At 38.7% G+C, this 17139-nt stretch overlaps 1 protein-coding gene across 2 annotated transcripts in view; it reads left to right on the forward strand.

Moving 5' to 3' along the window:
• The first annotated feature begins 1353 nt into the window (after nucleotides 1–1353).
• The window catches only part of pik3ca (phosphatidylinositol-4,5-bisphosphate 3-kinase, catalytic subunit alpha), a 56066-nt gene continuing 40280 nt past the window's right edge, over nucleotides 1354–17139 (forward strand). Inside the window, exons 1-6 of one of the 2 annotated variants that reach the window (XM_062028591.1) lie at nucleotides 1354–1764; nucleotides 2001–2089; nucleotides 15204–15296; nucleotides 15379–15547; nucleotides 15717–15843; nucleotides 16026–16235. In XM_062028591.1, coding sequence (XP_061884575.1) covers nucleotides 15241–15296; nucleotides 15379–15547; nucleotides 15717–15843; nucleotides 16026–16235 — 562 coding nt within the window. In that variant the 5' untranslated portion in view covers nucleotides 1354–1764; nucleotides 2001–2089; nucleotides 15204–15240. Of the gene's footprint in view, nucleotides 1765–2000; nucleotides 2090–15203; nucleotides 15297–15365; nucleotides 15548–15716; nucleotides 15844–16025; nucleotides 16236–17139 lie in introns of those variants that run through there. The other variant, XM_062028592.1, reaches the window with a different exon arrangement.

The raw sequence follows: 17139 nt of genomic DNA on the forward strand, positions 1-17139 counted from the left end.
TTCAAATAAAATACCCCTAATTTTTGTATTTTTTTTTTTCTTGTTTTTGAACACTGACTTTTTGCAGTGTACCCTCGCCGCTCGACTCATTAATGCACTGCAAAAACCGAAATCTAAGTAAGATGAAATATCTCAAATATGGGTTATATTTGCTTATTTTCTGTCTGATAAGATAATTCTTCTCACTAAGCAGATTTTATGTGAGAGTGTTTTACTTGTTTTAAGGGTTTTGGTCCTAAATGATCTCAGTAAGATATTACAGCTTGTTGCTGAGATTTGATGACCTATATTGAGTAAAACATGCTTGAAACTAGAATATCAACTGTTGCAAAACTGTGTCATCAACACTCACAAGTATGAAACTACTTGTTTAAAGTCATAATTTCTTATTTCAAGCATGAAAAATAAAGCATTTAACATGTCACATTTCAAACAATTTTGAACAGAAATAGTTCATGCACATTCAGATAAATTCTTCAAAATTACAATTAAAAAAAATGTGACCGGGGGCCGGGCTGTATATATGCGCACTAATTGACTGAAAGAGCACGCACTTGGCGCGATGATGTCATGTTATCCATGGAAAAATACATTTTTAGACTATATGATTTGCCTGAGCGGCTAGGAGACCCCGAGAGTAACAAGCGGTTGCCTTGTTGCCTTTCCATTAAGAACAATAACTGTATTTTTCGGAGTATAAGTCGAAAATGCATAATAAAGAAGGAAAAAAACATATATAAGTCGCACTGGAGTATAAGTCGGATTTTTGGGGGAAATTTATTTGATAAAAGCCAACACCAAGAATAGACATTTGAAAGGCAATTTAAAATAAATAAAGAATAGTGAACAACAGGCTGAATAAGTGTACGTTATATGAGGCATAAATAACCAACTGAGAACGTGCCTGGTATGTTAACGCAACATATTATGGTAAGAGTCATTCAAATAACTATAACATATAGAACATGCTATACGTTTACCAAACAATCTTGTCACTCCTAATCGCTAAATCCCATGAAATCTTAGTCTCTTACGTGAATGAGCTAAATAATATTATTTGATATTTTACCTAATGTGTTAATAATTTCCACATAAGTCGCTCCTGAGTATAAGTCGCACCCCCGGCCAAACTGTGAAAAAAACTGCGACTTATAGTCCGAAAAATACGGAAATTTGTTTTTAGTATAAGTTTGCTGGTTTCAATAAATGTAATGACGAGTGCATATCATTATGTCAAGATAATGGCACCAGCATTTACTTCATTAAAGAATATTTTTTAACATATTAAACAAAAAGGTCTCTTTTTTTTATATCAAGAAAAGTGCACTTGCTATTAGTGAGAATATACTTATTTTAAGGTAATTTTGGGTTCATTGAGGTTAGCTCATTTTACTTGTTTTGGAAAGTCTTGACAAGCAACATTTTCTTGTTCTATTGGCAGATAATTTTGCTTAGTTCAAATAAAATACCCCTCATTTTTGTATTTTTTTTTCTTGTTTTTGAACACTGACTTTTTGCAGTGTGCCCTCGCCGCTCGACCTATTAATGGCACTGTCGGCACGGCTCACAACATCCTCGCACACGACATGCTGCTCTGCTTCCGTTCACGACCATCGAAGGCGGTTCCCCTATGTTTGTGACGGGCTCCTGCCGTGAAGAGTGGCCGGTGAAAGGACGGAGAACAGGCGGCGTGGGGAACCGCAGGGCTCGGCTCGGCTGGCTGCTGTTAGCCGCGGAGAAGCTAGCAGCGCCGCCATCATCTCCGTAAGCTCGTATTTTTTATTGTGTACTATAATGTTAGCGTGTTAGTTAGGCGGGCTTAAATCGACTAGCATTATAAAGGCGGACACGGCTAATTGTAACGTTTTTGTTGTATTATCATACGAGGCTTGTCGTCATTGTGTGACGAGTTAACGTTCGCATCATCACAGCGCTGTCATTCTTTAACACAGCTAGCCGAGCCACCATCAACACCCTTGACCTCATCTTGTTTGTTCCAGTCTCCTCTTCCCACGTCGCCCGCTGACAAGCCCGAGGATGGATGGAAGCCTGAAGGCTGGATCTAGCCCGCCATCTGCCGCCCTCTGAGGTATGTCTACAACAGGCTTGGGCAATTATTTTGACTCGGGGGGCCAAATTTAGAGAAAAAAATGTGTCTGGGGGCCGGTATTATTTTTAGGAACACTAATACAAAACCTCACAATAATGTCTGATTGAATGCCAGCACCCCCCCGCGACCCCAAAAGGGACAAACGGTAGAAATACATGGATGGATGACTGCTAAAAACGTTATGACAGACCGCCTTAAATACGGAATGGAATTTAAATTTTTTTTACTGAGTGAGACACCCAGAATGTACAAACCCCGTTTCCATATGAGTTGGGAAATTGTGTTAGATGTAAATATAAACGGAATACAATGATTTGCAAGTCATTTTCAACCCATATTCAATTAAATGCACTACAAAGACAACATATTTGATGTTCAAACTGATAAACATTTTTTTTTTTTTTCAAATAATCAGTAACTTTAGAATTTGATGGCAGCAACACGTGACAAAGAAGTTGGGAAAGGTGGCAATAAATACTGATAAAGTTGAGGAATGCTCATCAAACACTTATTTGGAACATCCCACAGGTGGACAGGCAAATTGGGAACAGGTGGGTGCCATGATTGGGTATAAAAGTAGATTCCATGAAATGCTCAGTCATTCACAAACAAGGATGGGGCGAGGGTCACCACTTTGTCAACAAATGCCTGAGCAAATTGTTGAACAGTTTAAGAAAAACCTTTCTCAACCAGCTATTGCAAGGAATTTAGGGATTTCACCATCTACGCTCCGTAATATCATCAAAGGGTTCAGAGAATGTGGAGAAATCACTGCACGTAAGCAGCTAAGCCCGTGACCTTCCATCCCTCAGGCTGTACTGCATCAACAAGCGACATCAGTGTGTAAAGGATATCACCACATGGGCTCAGGAACACTTCAGAAACCCACTGTCAGTAGCTACAGTTGGTCGCTACATCTGTAAGTGCAAGTTAAAACTCTCCTATGCAAGGCGAAAACCGTTTATCAACAACACCCAGAAACGCCGTCGGCTTCGCTGGGCCTGAGCTCATCTAAGATGGACTGATGCAAAGTGGAAAAGTGTTCTGTGGTCTGACGAGTCCACATTTCAAATTGTTTTTGGAAACTGTGGATGTCGTGTCCTCCGGACCAAAGAGGAAAAAGAACATCCGGATTGTTATAGGCGCAAAGTGTAAAAGCCAGCATGTGTGATGGTATGGGGGTGTATTAGTGCCCAAGACAAGGGTAACTTACACATCTGTGAGGGCGCCATTAATGCAGAAAGGTACATACAGCTTTTGGAGCAACATATGTTGCCATCCAAGCAACGTTACCATGGACGCCCCTGCTTATTTCAGCAAGACAATGCTAAGCCACGTGTTACATCAACGTGGCTTCATAGTAAAAGAGTGCGGGTACTAGACTGGCCTGCCTGTAGTCCAGACCTGTCTCCCATTGAAAATGTGTGGTGCATTATGAAGCCTAAAATAGCACAAGCGAGACCCCCGGACTGTTGAACAACTTAAGCTGTACATCAAGCAAGAATGGGAAAGAATTCCACCTGAGAAGCTTCAAAAATGTGTCTCCTCAGTTCCCAAACGTTTACTGAGTGTTGTTAAAAGGAAAGGCCATGTAACACAGTGGTGAACATGCCCTTTCCCAACTACTTTGGCACGTGTTGCAGCCATGAAATTCTAACTTAATTATTATTTGCAAAAAAAAAAAAAAGTTTATGAGTTTGAACATCAAATATGTTGTCTTTGTAGTGCATTCAATTGAATATGGGTTGAAAAGGATTTGCAAATCATTGTATTCCGTTTATATTTACATCTAACACAATTTCCCAACTCATATGGAAAATGGAAACGGGGTTTGTATATATATATATATATATATATATATATATATATATATATATATATATATATATATATATATATAACAGCCACGTTTTTTTATTATAATTTTGAAGAATTTACATGAATGTGCATGAACTATTTCTGTTCAAAATAGTTTGAAATGTTAAATGTTTAAATATCAACTGTCAGTTTACTGTACTGTGCCAACTGTACTACTATGTGAGTACGTATTTTCTCTTGTTTCATTGAAAATAAAACGGCAAAGTCCATTTGGCTGTCATCTGTTTTAATTGTGAGACACAATTGTGTCAAAGTCATGATTTTTTTATTTCACACTTGAAATAAGAAATTATTACTTTGAAAAAGCGGTTTTATACTTGTGAGTGTTGATGACACAGCTTTGCAACAGTTGATATTCTAGTTTCAAGCATGTTTTACTCAATACAGGTCATACAATCTCAGCAACAAGCTGTAATATCTTACTGAGATAATTTAGGACCAAAACACTTAAAACAAGTAAAACACTCTAACATAAAATCTGCTTAGTGAGAAGAATTATCTTATCAGACAGAAAATAAGCAAATATCACCCTTATTTGAGATATTTAATCTTTCTTAGATTTCAGTTTTTGCAGCGTATGAACGATAAAACACTGAATATTGCCAACGTTTGAACGTCACACCCCCTCTCCATCCACATATACAAACACAGCAAAATATGATCGCTAAGGGTAAAAAAACCAAAAAAAACACCTATCTGATATATCACTAAGCTTTAGAACTTTGTTGTAAAAGTCTCCTTCCGCATCTGTCCCTAAAACCCACATTTCGGGCTCTTGAAACGCACTGTGGAAACGCTTCCCACCCACACTGCTTGGTGCCTCGTCTGAACTGCTGTGACTTAGATTACCATAGTAACTAATTAGATTACCATAGTAACTAGTATATCAAGCAAAAGTGCAGATTCCAACCATTGAAAGACTTAGTATAGTTGAAGACTTACGGTCATTAGAAAACATCACTGCACATCATAATGGAAGCTACATTTTCCAGCTTAAAGATCTAAAAAAAATTATTTGAGAATGTCCGGCGGGCCAGATTGAAAAGCTTAACGGGCCGCATGTGGCCCCCGGGCCTTAATTTGCCCAGGTCTGGTCTAGAATGATGTAGCTTGTTGTTTGAAGTCTACTATAGCAGTGTTTTTCAACCTTTTTTGAGCCAAGGCACCTTTTTTGCGTTGAAAAATTCCGGAGGCACACCACCAGCGGAAATCATTAAAAAACGAGAAACTCAGTTCACAGTAAAAAGTCGTTGGATATCACTTTAAACCATTACCAAGCATGCATCAATATAGCTCTTGTCTCCAAGTAGGTGTACTGTCACCACCTGTCACCATACTTGCCAACCTTGAGACTTCAGAATCAGGGAGATATTCAAAAGGCCCGCATATGTCACCGATTCTGTTCATAACTTTTATGGACAGAATTTCTAAACGCAGTTAGGGCGTTGAGGGGATCTGGTTTGGTGGCTGCAGGATTAGGTCTCTGCTTTTTGCAGATGATGTGATCCTGATGGCTTCAACTGGCCAGGATCTTCAGCTCTCACTGGACCAACAAGTATGTGCTCCAATCACTCTATCACAAAAAAAAGAGCTGTACAAAGTATTGGGAACTCAAGACAGCTATGACATTATGTTCTTTACAAGTGTATGTAAACTTTTGATCGCGACTGTATGTTTGCCAATGTGCTGTTGCTGGACCATTCAACTAGCCTGTTTTTGAGGCCAATGCTCCCCCACACCCTTACATCCTGTGTTGTTTGGAAGCTTCCTTTTTTGGCCAAAAGTGCTCAGTCGCATCCTGATTAGGGTCACAGCTCACAAAACCGTTCAATGAATGTTATGTTGTTAAGTTTATTTTTTAAGCTTGAGCACATTTGATTTTTCCCTTTAATATTTTTGTCTCATTCTTAAGGGGTCATATTGTGATTTTTTTTTCTACGTTTAAAATCATACCATGGTCTACATCAGTGGTCCCCAACCACCAGTCGGTGACGCATTTTCTAACGGGCCGGAGAGAAACATTAATTAATTTATAAAGGACTGCATTTTCTCCAACTTAACTTTGTTCTGTCCCACTAGACCAGGGGTGTCAAACTTGTTTTCATTGAGGGCCACACCGCAGTCATGGCTGCCATTAGAGGGCCGCTCGTAACAATAAATAATTAATGAATTTGCCTATGAATTTAAATGTTTTACATTTTTTTAATGTAAAGAGTAAAAAAAATCTGCGGATTTTACCATAGTTTTTTACAGAAAAACTTTTACTGTAAAATACTGTGTATAGTGTTTTTTTTAATTATTTTTTTCAACGTATTACTGTAAATAGAAATACTGTACCGCTGTTTAATTTTATTTTGGCAACTCAGCTGCCAGTTTTTTACCATAATAAAATGTGATACCATAAGATTATCAACCGTGGATTTTACAATAAAAAAAACACACAAAACTGACAGCTCAGTCGACAGAATTTTACTGTAAAAAAAACAACATTGGTGGGGGTTTTTTTCAACTTACAGTAATATGCTGTTAAAAAAACTCCCAAAATTTTACAGTAAATCAAATCAAATCAACTTTATTTATAAAGCACATTTAAAATTTACCACAGGGGTAGCCAAAGTGCTGTACAATGGGCAGGTTAAAAATAATGCGAGAACCGAGCAAACACAACACAACACAAACAGAACACGATAAAAAATAAATAAATAAATAAAATATAAAAACTTAAAAACAGGTTCACAGCAGGTGTATTATGGGGCGCCATTGCAGGATGGATATCACTCAGTGTTAAAAGCCATGGAATAAAAGTATGTTTTTAAGAGAGATTTAAAAACAGGAAGAGAGGAGGCTTGTCTAACACTCAGAGGTAGGTCGTTCCAGAGCTTGGGAGCAGCAGCAGCGAAAGCTCTGTCACCTAAGCTTCAGCCTTGTGTCAGGGACCGTCAGTAGCAGCTGATCGGCTGATCTTAGGGATCGGGTGGGGCAGTAAGGCTGAAGGAGGTCGGAGAGATATGTTGGCGCGAGGTTGTTTAGACATTTAAAAACAAATAAAAGGAGTTTAAAATTGATTCTGTAACACACAGGGAGCCAGTGAAGGGACGCTAATATAGGGGTGATGTGTTCACGTCTGCGGGTCTGTTTTAGCAGACGAGCAGCAGAGTTCTGCACGAGCTGCAGGCGGGCGAGGGAGGCCTGGCTAATGCCTACATACAGGGCATTGCAGTAGTCTAAACGAGTCGAGATAAAGGCGTGGATTAATTTCTCGAGATCATGTCCTGATAGAAGTGGTTTCACTTTCGCTATTTGGCGTAATTGATAAAAGCTTTTTTGTACGACGCTGCTGATTTGTTTTTCGAATTTAAAATCTGAGTCGAACTTTACCCCCAGGTTTGTGACACAAAAAAATGACTTAGAGGGCCAGATCTGGCCCGCGGGCCTTGAGTTTGACACCTGTCACACCAATAAGCTCGTTTATAGATGTACAATGAACCTCCTCATAGGAAGATGCTATTTGTTATATTTTTTATAACTTTGAAAAGAGACACATTGTAGCCAAAGGCTGATTTCCATCTGCATCTCTTTGCAAAGAAACACTATTTCAGCGTTATAATGAGTTGTATTTTTTATGCACTTAATTTTGCTGTATTTTATCTGGCACAAGTGGGAAGCCGGCCCCTGAAAATAAAGTCTACATTAAACCGGTCCGTGGTGCAAAAAAGGTTGGGGACCACTGGTCTACATAACACGTAACAATGGTGCTTTGGTCATTATTTTGCATAAATTTTGATTTGCAGACCATCTTCAGGATTCTTTCTGACGGTCTATCCTGTTTTGTAGGCGGTCTTATTTAGAGATCAACCGGAAAAAATATTTTCAGGACCGATATCGATTATCAGTATTCAAGGAGGCCGGTATTCATTTGCAGTAAAAGTTATTTAAACATGAATTGTAGACGTCAGTAAACAGCTGGACAAGGCTTTAAGTTGTTTTTTCAACATGTTTTTTTTAGGAAACATCAGACCAGTGGCAACATAATGTTGATGCTGGGTGGGGTCTTCTGTTCTGCAGCTTAGCAGAAAGGAGCACTGGGTATAACTAACTTACTCTCTACTTATCACCATTATTTGATCCTAAATACTGGTATCATATGGGTGTATATTGAATGTGCTGATCTATTTCTGTTGTAGTTGTAAAAATATAAATAAAAAATGTCAGCCAATACCAATAAAAAAAGGCCGATATAGATATACATCAAAATGCCAAATATTGGGTCCGGTAATCGGTCGATCCCTAGTCTTATTTACGTGCCAAAGCCCTCTTCAACTGCGTCTTCACCCCGTAGTTTTTACAGCTTCCATATAGTCTACTGACAAATATAAGTTAGAATTATATCCTACTTTTCATAAAAAATGGCTACATTGGAGGATTTTAACATGCATATGCATGTGCGAGCCAGTCTGCCCCACAACAAGAGGATAGAGAAAAAAAAAAGGAACTTGCTGATTACAACTTTGAACTACAACTAAATGAAATTGGGAACTCGGTTTACCCAAAGCTTTTTTGGGTAAACCTCTACCATGCATGGAGATATCCGCTGATGTAACTAAGGCAAAATACGTCACTAAAGTTGCAAAATCCACCTTGCTCATTTGAAGCAAGTTTGGGGAAAAAATAAGATTGTTTTATAAATATTTCTGCCATGCCTCAGTGGTTTTTTATCAAATTTTCAAGACTTATGAGAATCCCTAACAATAAAAAACAGGTAATACCCAGTAAGAAAAAATGGTTTTGCATAATAGGACCCCTTTAACACATTAACTAGTTAGTAGCAGTTTTCCAACCGCTTTACCTAATCTGCTTCACACTTGATAGTCTTTAATTTTGATTTGATATATATGATTTGATATATTTTTATTTCAAATATGCAAAAAAACAAGAGCAAGCCTGATCCAATACAGTGTTATAGCCTTAACAGCCATTATAACAAAATGAAAACAATGGAGAATAAAAACAAATAAACAAAATGAGCAATAGACTTTTTATTTAATTTTTTTAATTTTTCACATGTTTGAAAAGGAGTCAGAAGAAGTTTACACTTATAGACTTTAATCAACATGTACAGGTTAGCCTTAATAACTCATTTGTTTAGCATTCAGATGCTATTTACCAAGGGTGTCAAACTCAAATACAGAGTGGGCCAAAATTTAAAACTGAAAAAAAGCAGCGGGCCAAGGTTGAACAAATTAACTTTTTAATAGGGACCCAAACAAGTTTTGCATTGCATATTGAACAAGCAAGGCTTATATAACTTTATAGTGACATGCAAAATTGAGTTTCAAATAATAATAATTAAAAAATATCAGGCAGCACGGTGGCGGAGGGGTTAGTGCATCTGCCTCACATATGAAGGTCCTGAGTAGTCCTGAGGTCAATCTCGGGCTCAGGATCTTTCTGTGTGGAGTTTGCATGTTCTCCCTGTGACTGCGTGGGTTCCCTACGGGTACTCCGGCTTCCTCCCACCTCTAAAGACATGCACCTCGGGATAGGTTGATTGGCAACACTAAATTGGCCCTAGTGTGTGAATGTGAGTGTGAATGTTGTCTGTCTATCTGTGTTGGCCCTGCGATGAGGTGGTGACTTGTCCAGGGTGTACCCCGCCTTCTGCCCGTGTACAGCTGAGATAGGCTCCAGCGACCCCAAAAGGGACAAGCGGTAGAAAATGGATGGATAGAAAAAATATCAATGGCATATCAAATAAAATTTAAATAAAAATTGAATGCCTCTTTTCTATTTGCAGCCTTCTGAGGTAAATATCAAAATAAACTTTTTCCACAGGCTAATGATAAATTAGAAAATAAAATAACAATAATGAATGAATCAAACATTCAAGCCTTGAAGTAGCAAGAGAAAGTGCATGAATAAAACGTAAATTATTGCTCAGTTTGCTACACTGATTTGCTTTAACACTGAATATGGAACAAGCAACGCTTATATAACTTAATAGTGCAAAATCTACTTTCAAAAAGTTGAGGTGCGGGGTTGAGGTGGGCGGAGTTTGGTGGTAGGGCGGGGGGTGATTGTATATTGTATCGTCCCGGAAGAGTAAGTGCTGCAAGGGGTTCTGGGTATTTGTTCTGTTGTGTTTATGTTGTGTTATGGTGTGGATGTTTTCCCGAAATGTGTTAAGGGTCGTTAAGTATACTGGGAAAACCGGGAGGGTCGGCAAGTATGCAGCTGAGTGGTCAAAGAGCCGCATGCGGCTCCGGAGCCGCGGGTTGCCGACCCCTGATCTAGTTCAACCCTTAGCAATACTGCTGCATAGTGTTTCAATAAAGCTGGATTTGTTCAGCACTCAGTTTCTAAAATTTGTAAATCATCCTCCATATACTCAGGCTCAAACATATAAGGTTCTGATCATCATTTGTGCCAAAGTAATCGTTGTTGGCTCTTATGAAGTATGCAAGAGTAGGAGTGCTGTCGTTGAAAGGAAAAGCGAACATTGTGATGCGTCTGTGAAATTAATACGCCACCGTATGCTGAAAATGACCAAAATACGTAAATATTACATATTATCATTAATGTGTCTGTTACTACAGTACATATATACTCAAAGCATGCATATAAAACGTTGAAAGAGGTCTTTTGGATGTTTTTTTTAGAGCGCTGAATAGGCTTCATTGTTAGCTGACCTTTGCTAGCGTTAATTTACGAGTTTGAATGCATAAAAAGAAGACGTATGTGTGTGCCTGTCTTACATAAAAATTGTGAATGATAGGCAAAATTCCAAAAAAAGTGCAGTTCTTCACATACACATGCATAAACATGGAGAATTCTTGACAGGTTATCCAGCGGTTTATCTGTTGCAGGCTGCCACAAATACATTTATGAGAAACTGGTATTATACTAAAATTACGAGACATTATTCTAATTTTACCTAATAGAGTGCAGACCCCAGACTATGCTGGTCTGTTAAAGGGGAATTGTACAATTGTACAATCCCATGTGAGACAAGAACACACGTCTTTTTCTTCCGTGCAGTCTAAAACTAGGAAAACCAAGAGGCAGCTGACAATGTGTAAGTCATAGCCCTTTGAGACACTTGTGATTTAGGGCTATATGAATAAACATTGATTGATTGATTGATTAGAATACAATTTATTTTGCATATGATGCACTCTAAAAAAATCTCCAAAAGCCTCCAACGTCTGTTATACATGCTGTAAATATATATGTAATAATAACAGGCACATTGATGATAGCATGTAATATTTAAAGTACTTTGGTCATTTTTAGCATTTCCGGAACTCCTTCTTTGGGCATGTTGATTTTACAGAGCGCATAGCAACATTTGCTATTTCCGCCAACAAAACAAGTGCCACTAACCGTGCTAGACTTCAACAGAGCCAACGATGGCTACTACGGGACAAGGATGATCCAGAATCCTATCTTTTTGAGCCTGAATGTAAGGAGGAAGAGCTACAAGTTTTAAAAGCTGGGCTCTAACTTCCTCTAAGCCAGGGGTATGGAACCTATGGCTCTAGAGCCAGGTCTGACTCTTTTGATGACTGCATCTGGCTCTCAAATAAATCTTAGCCGACATTGCTTAACACGATAAGTAACGAATGATTCCGCTGGTAATCACAGTGTTAAAAATAACGTTCAAAATTAAAAAATTTAATCCATCCATCCGTGTTCTATCGCACCTGTTCAAGAAGTTGCATTAATATTTTATTTATTTTTGGTTAGTTTCAGAATAACAATGTTATTAAAAAGAATAAGAGACTTAATATACTCTAAAAATGTTAGTCTTACTTAAAAATGCACTTATTTAGTTGTATTCGGTGTTAAAAAATATTGGTAACACTTTAGTATGGGGAACATATTCTCAGTAACAGACTTAATTTAGAGTTATTTGGACACCAGGGGAACATATAAGGGTTAGGGTTAGGGTTACTAATAAGCAATAATTCTGAGGTTACTAAGGGAAGACTCTTAGTTAATGGCTTCCTGGTTGTATAATAAGGCCATGCAGAATAAGGCATTAATAAGTACTTAATGACTAATTAAGACACAATATGTTACTAATTTTCATGTTATTAAGTAACTAATTAATGGTGAATATGTTCCCCATACTAAAGTGTTTCCAAAATATTATATGGCGCTCACGGAAATACATTTTACAATATTTGGCTTTCATGGCTCTCTCAGCCAAAAAGGTTCCCGACCCCTGCTCTAAGCAGATCCAGCTCGGGTAAAACACTAAGCCATCATATAGCACTAGTGCTACGTGCTAAAAAAGAAATACAAACTATGAACATAATACAACAGTCATTACATATTTGACATTAGAGAGTCGTAACGTTTTTGACCGCGGGGGCCCAACTTTTCCACTACAGCGGTGCCCACTCAAATATTTACATTGAATTAGTCATTTTACTTTTGATTTTAATCGTATTATTGTGGTGGAAAAATGTATTAAAACTGAGTACCGCTGCGGCCTATACAGACCACAGCTGAGGAACATATTTTTTGGCAGCCCAACAGTGGGCCTCGGCCCTATGGTTAACAAACACTGACTTACTGGGACGCCGACTGATGGAGTGTTCATATCTTTCAGCACAAGACTTGTGCTCTCTGTTTAGGTGATGAATTAATCAGTCTTCACTTCTCCGGTAAAGAAATGCTGCGATGAAACAAGCATCTTTCCCCATCTTCCTAGCGACGTCGTCGGGTCTAAGTTGAATTTCAAAGTTGACCAATTTCACGGCTCATGGCCACAACCTTCTACTATACAAGTGTGATGCATTATTTATAAACTAGCATTACCTTTTACAAACCTTGGGGATTCAGAAGCAGTAGCAGCTGAGGAGCTCAATGCCTGCAGTACTTAGTTGACCTTGCTGTGAACAATGTGCTGAGTTACTAAAGGTAATTCCTCGATGTTAGCTTTTACAATATCAATGTTGCTATGGCTTGTTTAATATGCCTATTAATAGAGCGTTTCTGAATGTTTTTTAGAGGGCTTTATGGGCTAAAAAAGATGAATCCCATTACCTACATTGTTAGACGCTTCATACAAGCAGTTTTTTGTTTGTTTTTTACAATTAAGGCTGCACAAAATATGGCAATATGTGTGTTCTTCTCTCATTTTTTGTTTGTTTTTTACAATTAAGGCTGCACAAAATACGGCAATATGTGTGTTCTTCTCTCACATTGGGATTGGGAATGATAGGCAAAACAAAAGTACAGTTCTCCTTTAAAGGAGACCTATGATGAATTTTGTCTTTTCTGATTTATATATGTTGTCACAATGTTGGGTACTGGTTATAAATAGAGATGTCCGATAATATCGGCAGTCCGATGTTATCGGCCGATAAATGCTTTAAAATGTAATATCGGAAATTATCGGTATCGGTTTCAAAAAGTTAAATTTATGACTTTTTAAAACGCCGCTGTACGGAGTGGTACACGGACATAGGGAGAAGTACAGAGCGCCATTAAACCTTAAAGGCACTGCCTTTGCGTGCCGGTCCAATCACCAATCATCCAATTACCATGAATTGATTAACGTGGACTCCGACTTAAACAAGTTGTAAAACTTATTCGGGTGTTACCATTTAGTGGTCAATTGTACGGAGTATGTACTGAACTGTGCAATCTACTAATAAAAGTTTCAATCAATCAATCAAAAAAATCTCATAATATATCTACGGCTTTTCACACACAAGTGAATGCAAGTCATACTTGGTCAACAGCCATACAGGTCACACTGAGGGTGGTCGTATAAACAACTTTAACACTGTTACAAATATGTGCCACACTGTGAACCCACACCAAACAAGAATGACAAACACATTTCGGGAGAACATCCGCACCGTAACACAACATAAACACAACAGAACAAATACCCAGAACCCCTTGCAGCACTAACTCTTCCGGGACGCTACAATATACACCCCCCGCTACCCCCCACCTCAACCCCGCCCCCCCCAACCTCCTCATGCTCTCTCAGGGAGAGCATGTCCCAAATTCCAAGCTGCTGTTTTGAGGCATGTTAAAAAAAATAATGCACTTTGTGACCTCAATAATAAATATGGCAGTGCCATGTTGGCATTTTTTTCCATAACTTGAGTTGATTTAATTTCGAAAACCTTGTTACATTGTTTAATGCATCCAGCGGGGCATCACAACAAAATTAGGCATAATAATGTGTTAATTCCACAACTATATATATCTGTATCGGTTGATATCTGTATCGGTTGATATCGGAATCGGTAATTAAGAATTGGACAATATCGGGATATCGGCAAAAAAGCCATTATTGGACATCTCTAGTTATAAACAATGCTACAGCGTCAAATCTGAAGTTTCATGCATTTTAGCATGTGCATTTACATTTTCAAAAGATAATTATGATACTTTTGGAGAGGGTGGTGCGTGGTTTCACTTGCAATCAGGGAATGCCTCTGGAAACCAACATCTTGCAGACACATTTAAAAACGAGTTACAAAAGTGATTGTGGAGCAAAATTTACACCAAATCCAATATTTATTATCTAGAACACAAGAAAATGTTTTAAATGTAGATTAAAATTATCATAGGTTTTCTCTTAAGCGTAATAGGGGGGAAAATGTTGCACAAAATGTGGAATGAGGGGTTTCACAAAGATCCTGGGACAAGGATCTTTCCTTAAATCCCGTTGCATTGTGACTCAAACAGAGAAAATCACTGTTAAAGTTAAAGTACCAATGATTGTCACACACACACTAGGTGTGGTGAAATGTGTCCTCTGCATTTGACCCATCCCCTTGTTCACCCCCTGGGAGGTGAGGGGAGTAGTGGGCAGCAGCGGTGGCCACGCCCGGGAATCATTTCAACCCTTGATGCTGAGTGCCAAGCAGGGAGGTAATGGGTCCCATTTTTATAATCTTTGGTATGACTCGGCCGGGGTTTGAACTCACAACCTACCGATCTCAGGGGCGGACACTAACCACTAGGCCACTGAGTAGGTACAGTTCTAACCTTCCTGCATATTCCAGCAAAAATGAGTCGGTCTTTACTTTGGGGATTATTTCGAGTTTTTCTATCCATTTCTATTAAGAAATCTCTCAACTGCCATTCCGGGATTTTCGATTGAAAAGATCATTAGAAGTTTCCAGCACAAAGCTATGAGGAGCCTGCATAAAAAAATGTTTGCTGTCATATTTTATGGTTGCAGCAATTTTGTTTGACTGAACTGGGAGAAAAAGAGGAAGATGCCTCCCAGGCCGTCCTCAGGGGAATTATGGGGCATCCACCTAATGCCTCCAAGGTAGGGCACTCCAAAATTATTTTAAATGCATGTGTATTCTGTGTACGCAAGCACTTGATGAGAATTTAGCATGCACCTGCAGGATCCTGGTGGATTGCCTATTGCCCAATGGGATGATTCTGACCCTGGAGTGCCTCCGTGAGGCTACGCTCATTACCATCAAGCATGAGCTGTTTAAAGAGGCCAGAAAGTACCCACTCCACCACCTTTTGCAGGAGGAGACCTCCTACATCTTTGTCAGTGTTACTCAGGTATGAATATTCCATCTCAATGTAATATTGAGACACACCTGTAAGGCTTTTTAAAATTGTGCCGGACTGCTGTTTGCGTACGGGAAGTAGATTTGTGTCCAATTATGATTAAAAAAGAGAAAGGAAAAAGAAAAGTAATACATGTAAAGCTCATTTTTCCTGCCTGCAGGAAGCTGAGCGGGAGGAGTTTTTTGACGAGACTCGAAGGTTGTGTGACCTTAGACTTTTTCAGCCCTTCCTTAAGGTCATTGAACCAGTTGGCAACAGAGAGGAAAAGATCCTGAACAGAGAGATTGGTGGGTCCGCATTGGGCTAAATAGAATGGGTTTTGTTGCCTTTTTGTTTTACAGTTTCATTGTTACAAAGAATGAGGATAATTTGATCTGTTGTTGCTCATATCAAATGCTTACCAGGCTTAATGCAGTACCACATCTCTCAAGTGATCTTGTCACACAAAACTGCCTCATTCTTGCCTCAGGTTTTGCCATTGGTATGCCGGTGTGCGAGTTTGACCTGGTGAAGGACCCCGAAGTTCAAGACTTTAGGAGAAACATTCTGAATGTGTGTAAGGACTCTGTGGAGCTGAGAGATGCCACCGGGCCCCACAGCCGAGCCCTCTATGTTTATCCACCCAATGTAGAATCCACACAGGAACTACCAAAACACATTTACAGCAAACTGGACAAAGGTAGGCTGTCGAGTTTTTCGACCCGCACATGCGTTATTGATTCCTTTTTATTTTTGAGAAAAATAACGCAATTAAAGGCAGCAACAAAAAAGCACTAAGTCTTTTGCTGGCCATTACAAAACAGATGCACTAAATCAAGCTGTCCCCAGGGAATTCATGAATGTGCTGATAACTAGGGGTGTAACTGTACACAAAAATTTCGGTTGGGTACGTACCTTGGTTTAGAGGTCACGGTTCGGTTCATTTTCGGTACAGTAAGAAAACAACAAAATATAAATTTTTTGGTTATTTACCAAATTTGTAAAAAAAATGGCTTTATCCTTTTAACATTGGGAACACTATAATAATTCTGCCCACGTTAATCAACATTAAACTGCCTCAAGTTGTTGCTCAGATTAAATACAATGACAACACTTTTCTTCTACATATAAAAAGTGCAACATTAAACAGTTTCAAGTCAAGATAGATAGATAGATAGATAGTACTTTATTGATTCCTTCAGGAGAGTTCCCTCAGGAAAATTAAAATTCCAGCAGCAGTGTACAGAATTGAGATCGAATTTAAGAAAGTAAATAATGGGGGTATGAATGGAAACAAAATAGAAAAATATTACAATAGAATAAAAACAAAAAGCATCAATGAGAATACAAATATAACAGTAAAATAAGAATATAACAAGAGAAACTAGGCATTAGTGACCATGTTATGAAAACGTATTACACTGTTATTGTTTTGCATCCCCCGTCATTCTAGTACCCCCCCTCGCCCCCAGAGAGGAGTTGCACAGTCTAATGGCGTGTGGGACAAAGGAGTATTTTAGTCTATTAGTCCTGCACTTGGGATGAAGCAGTCTAGCACTGAACAGGCTCCTCTGGCTACTGACAACGGTATGCAGAGGGTGACT

The sequence above is a fragment of the Entelurus aequoreus genome, linkage group LG19 (genome assembly GCF_033978785.1).
Source record: "Entelurus aequoreus isolate RoL-2023_Sb linkage group LG19, RoL_Eaeq_v1.1, whole genome shotgun sequence".
Taxonomy (NCBI): Eukaryota; Metazoa; Chordata; class Actinopteri; order Syngnathiformes; family Syngnathidae; genus Entelurus; species Entelurus aequoreus.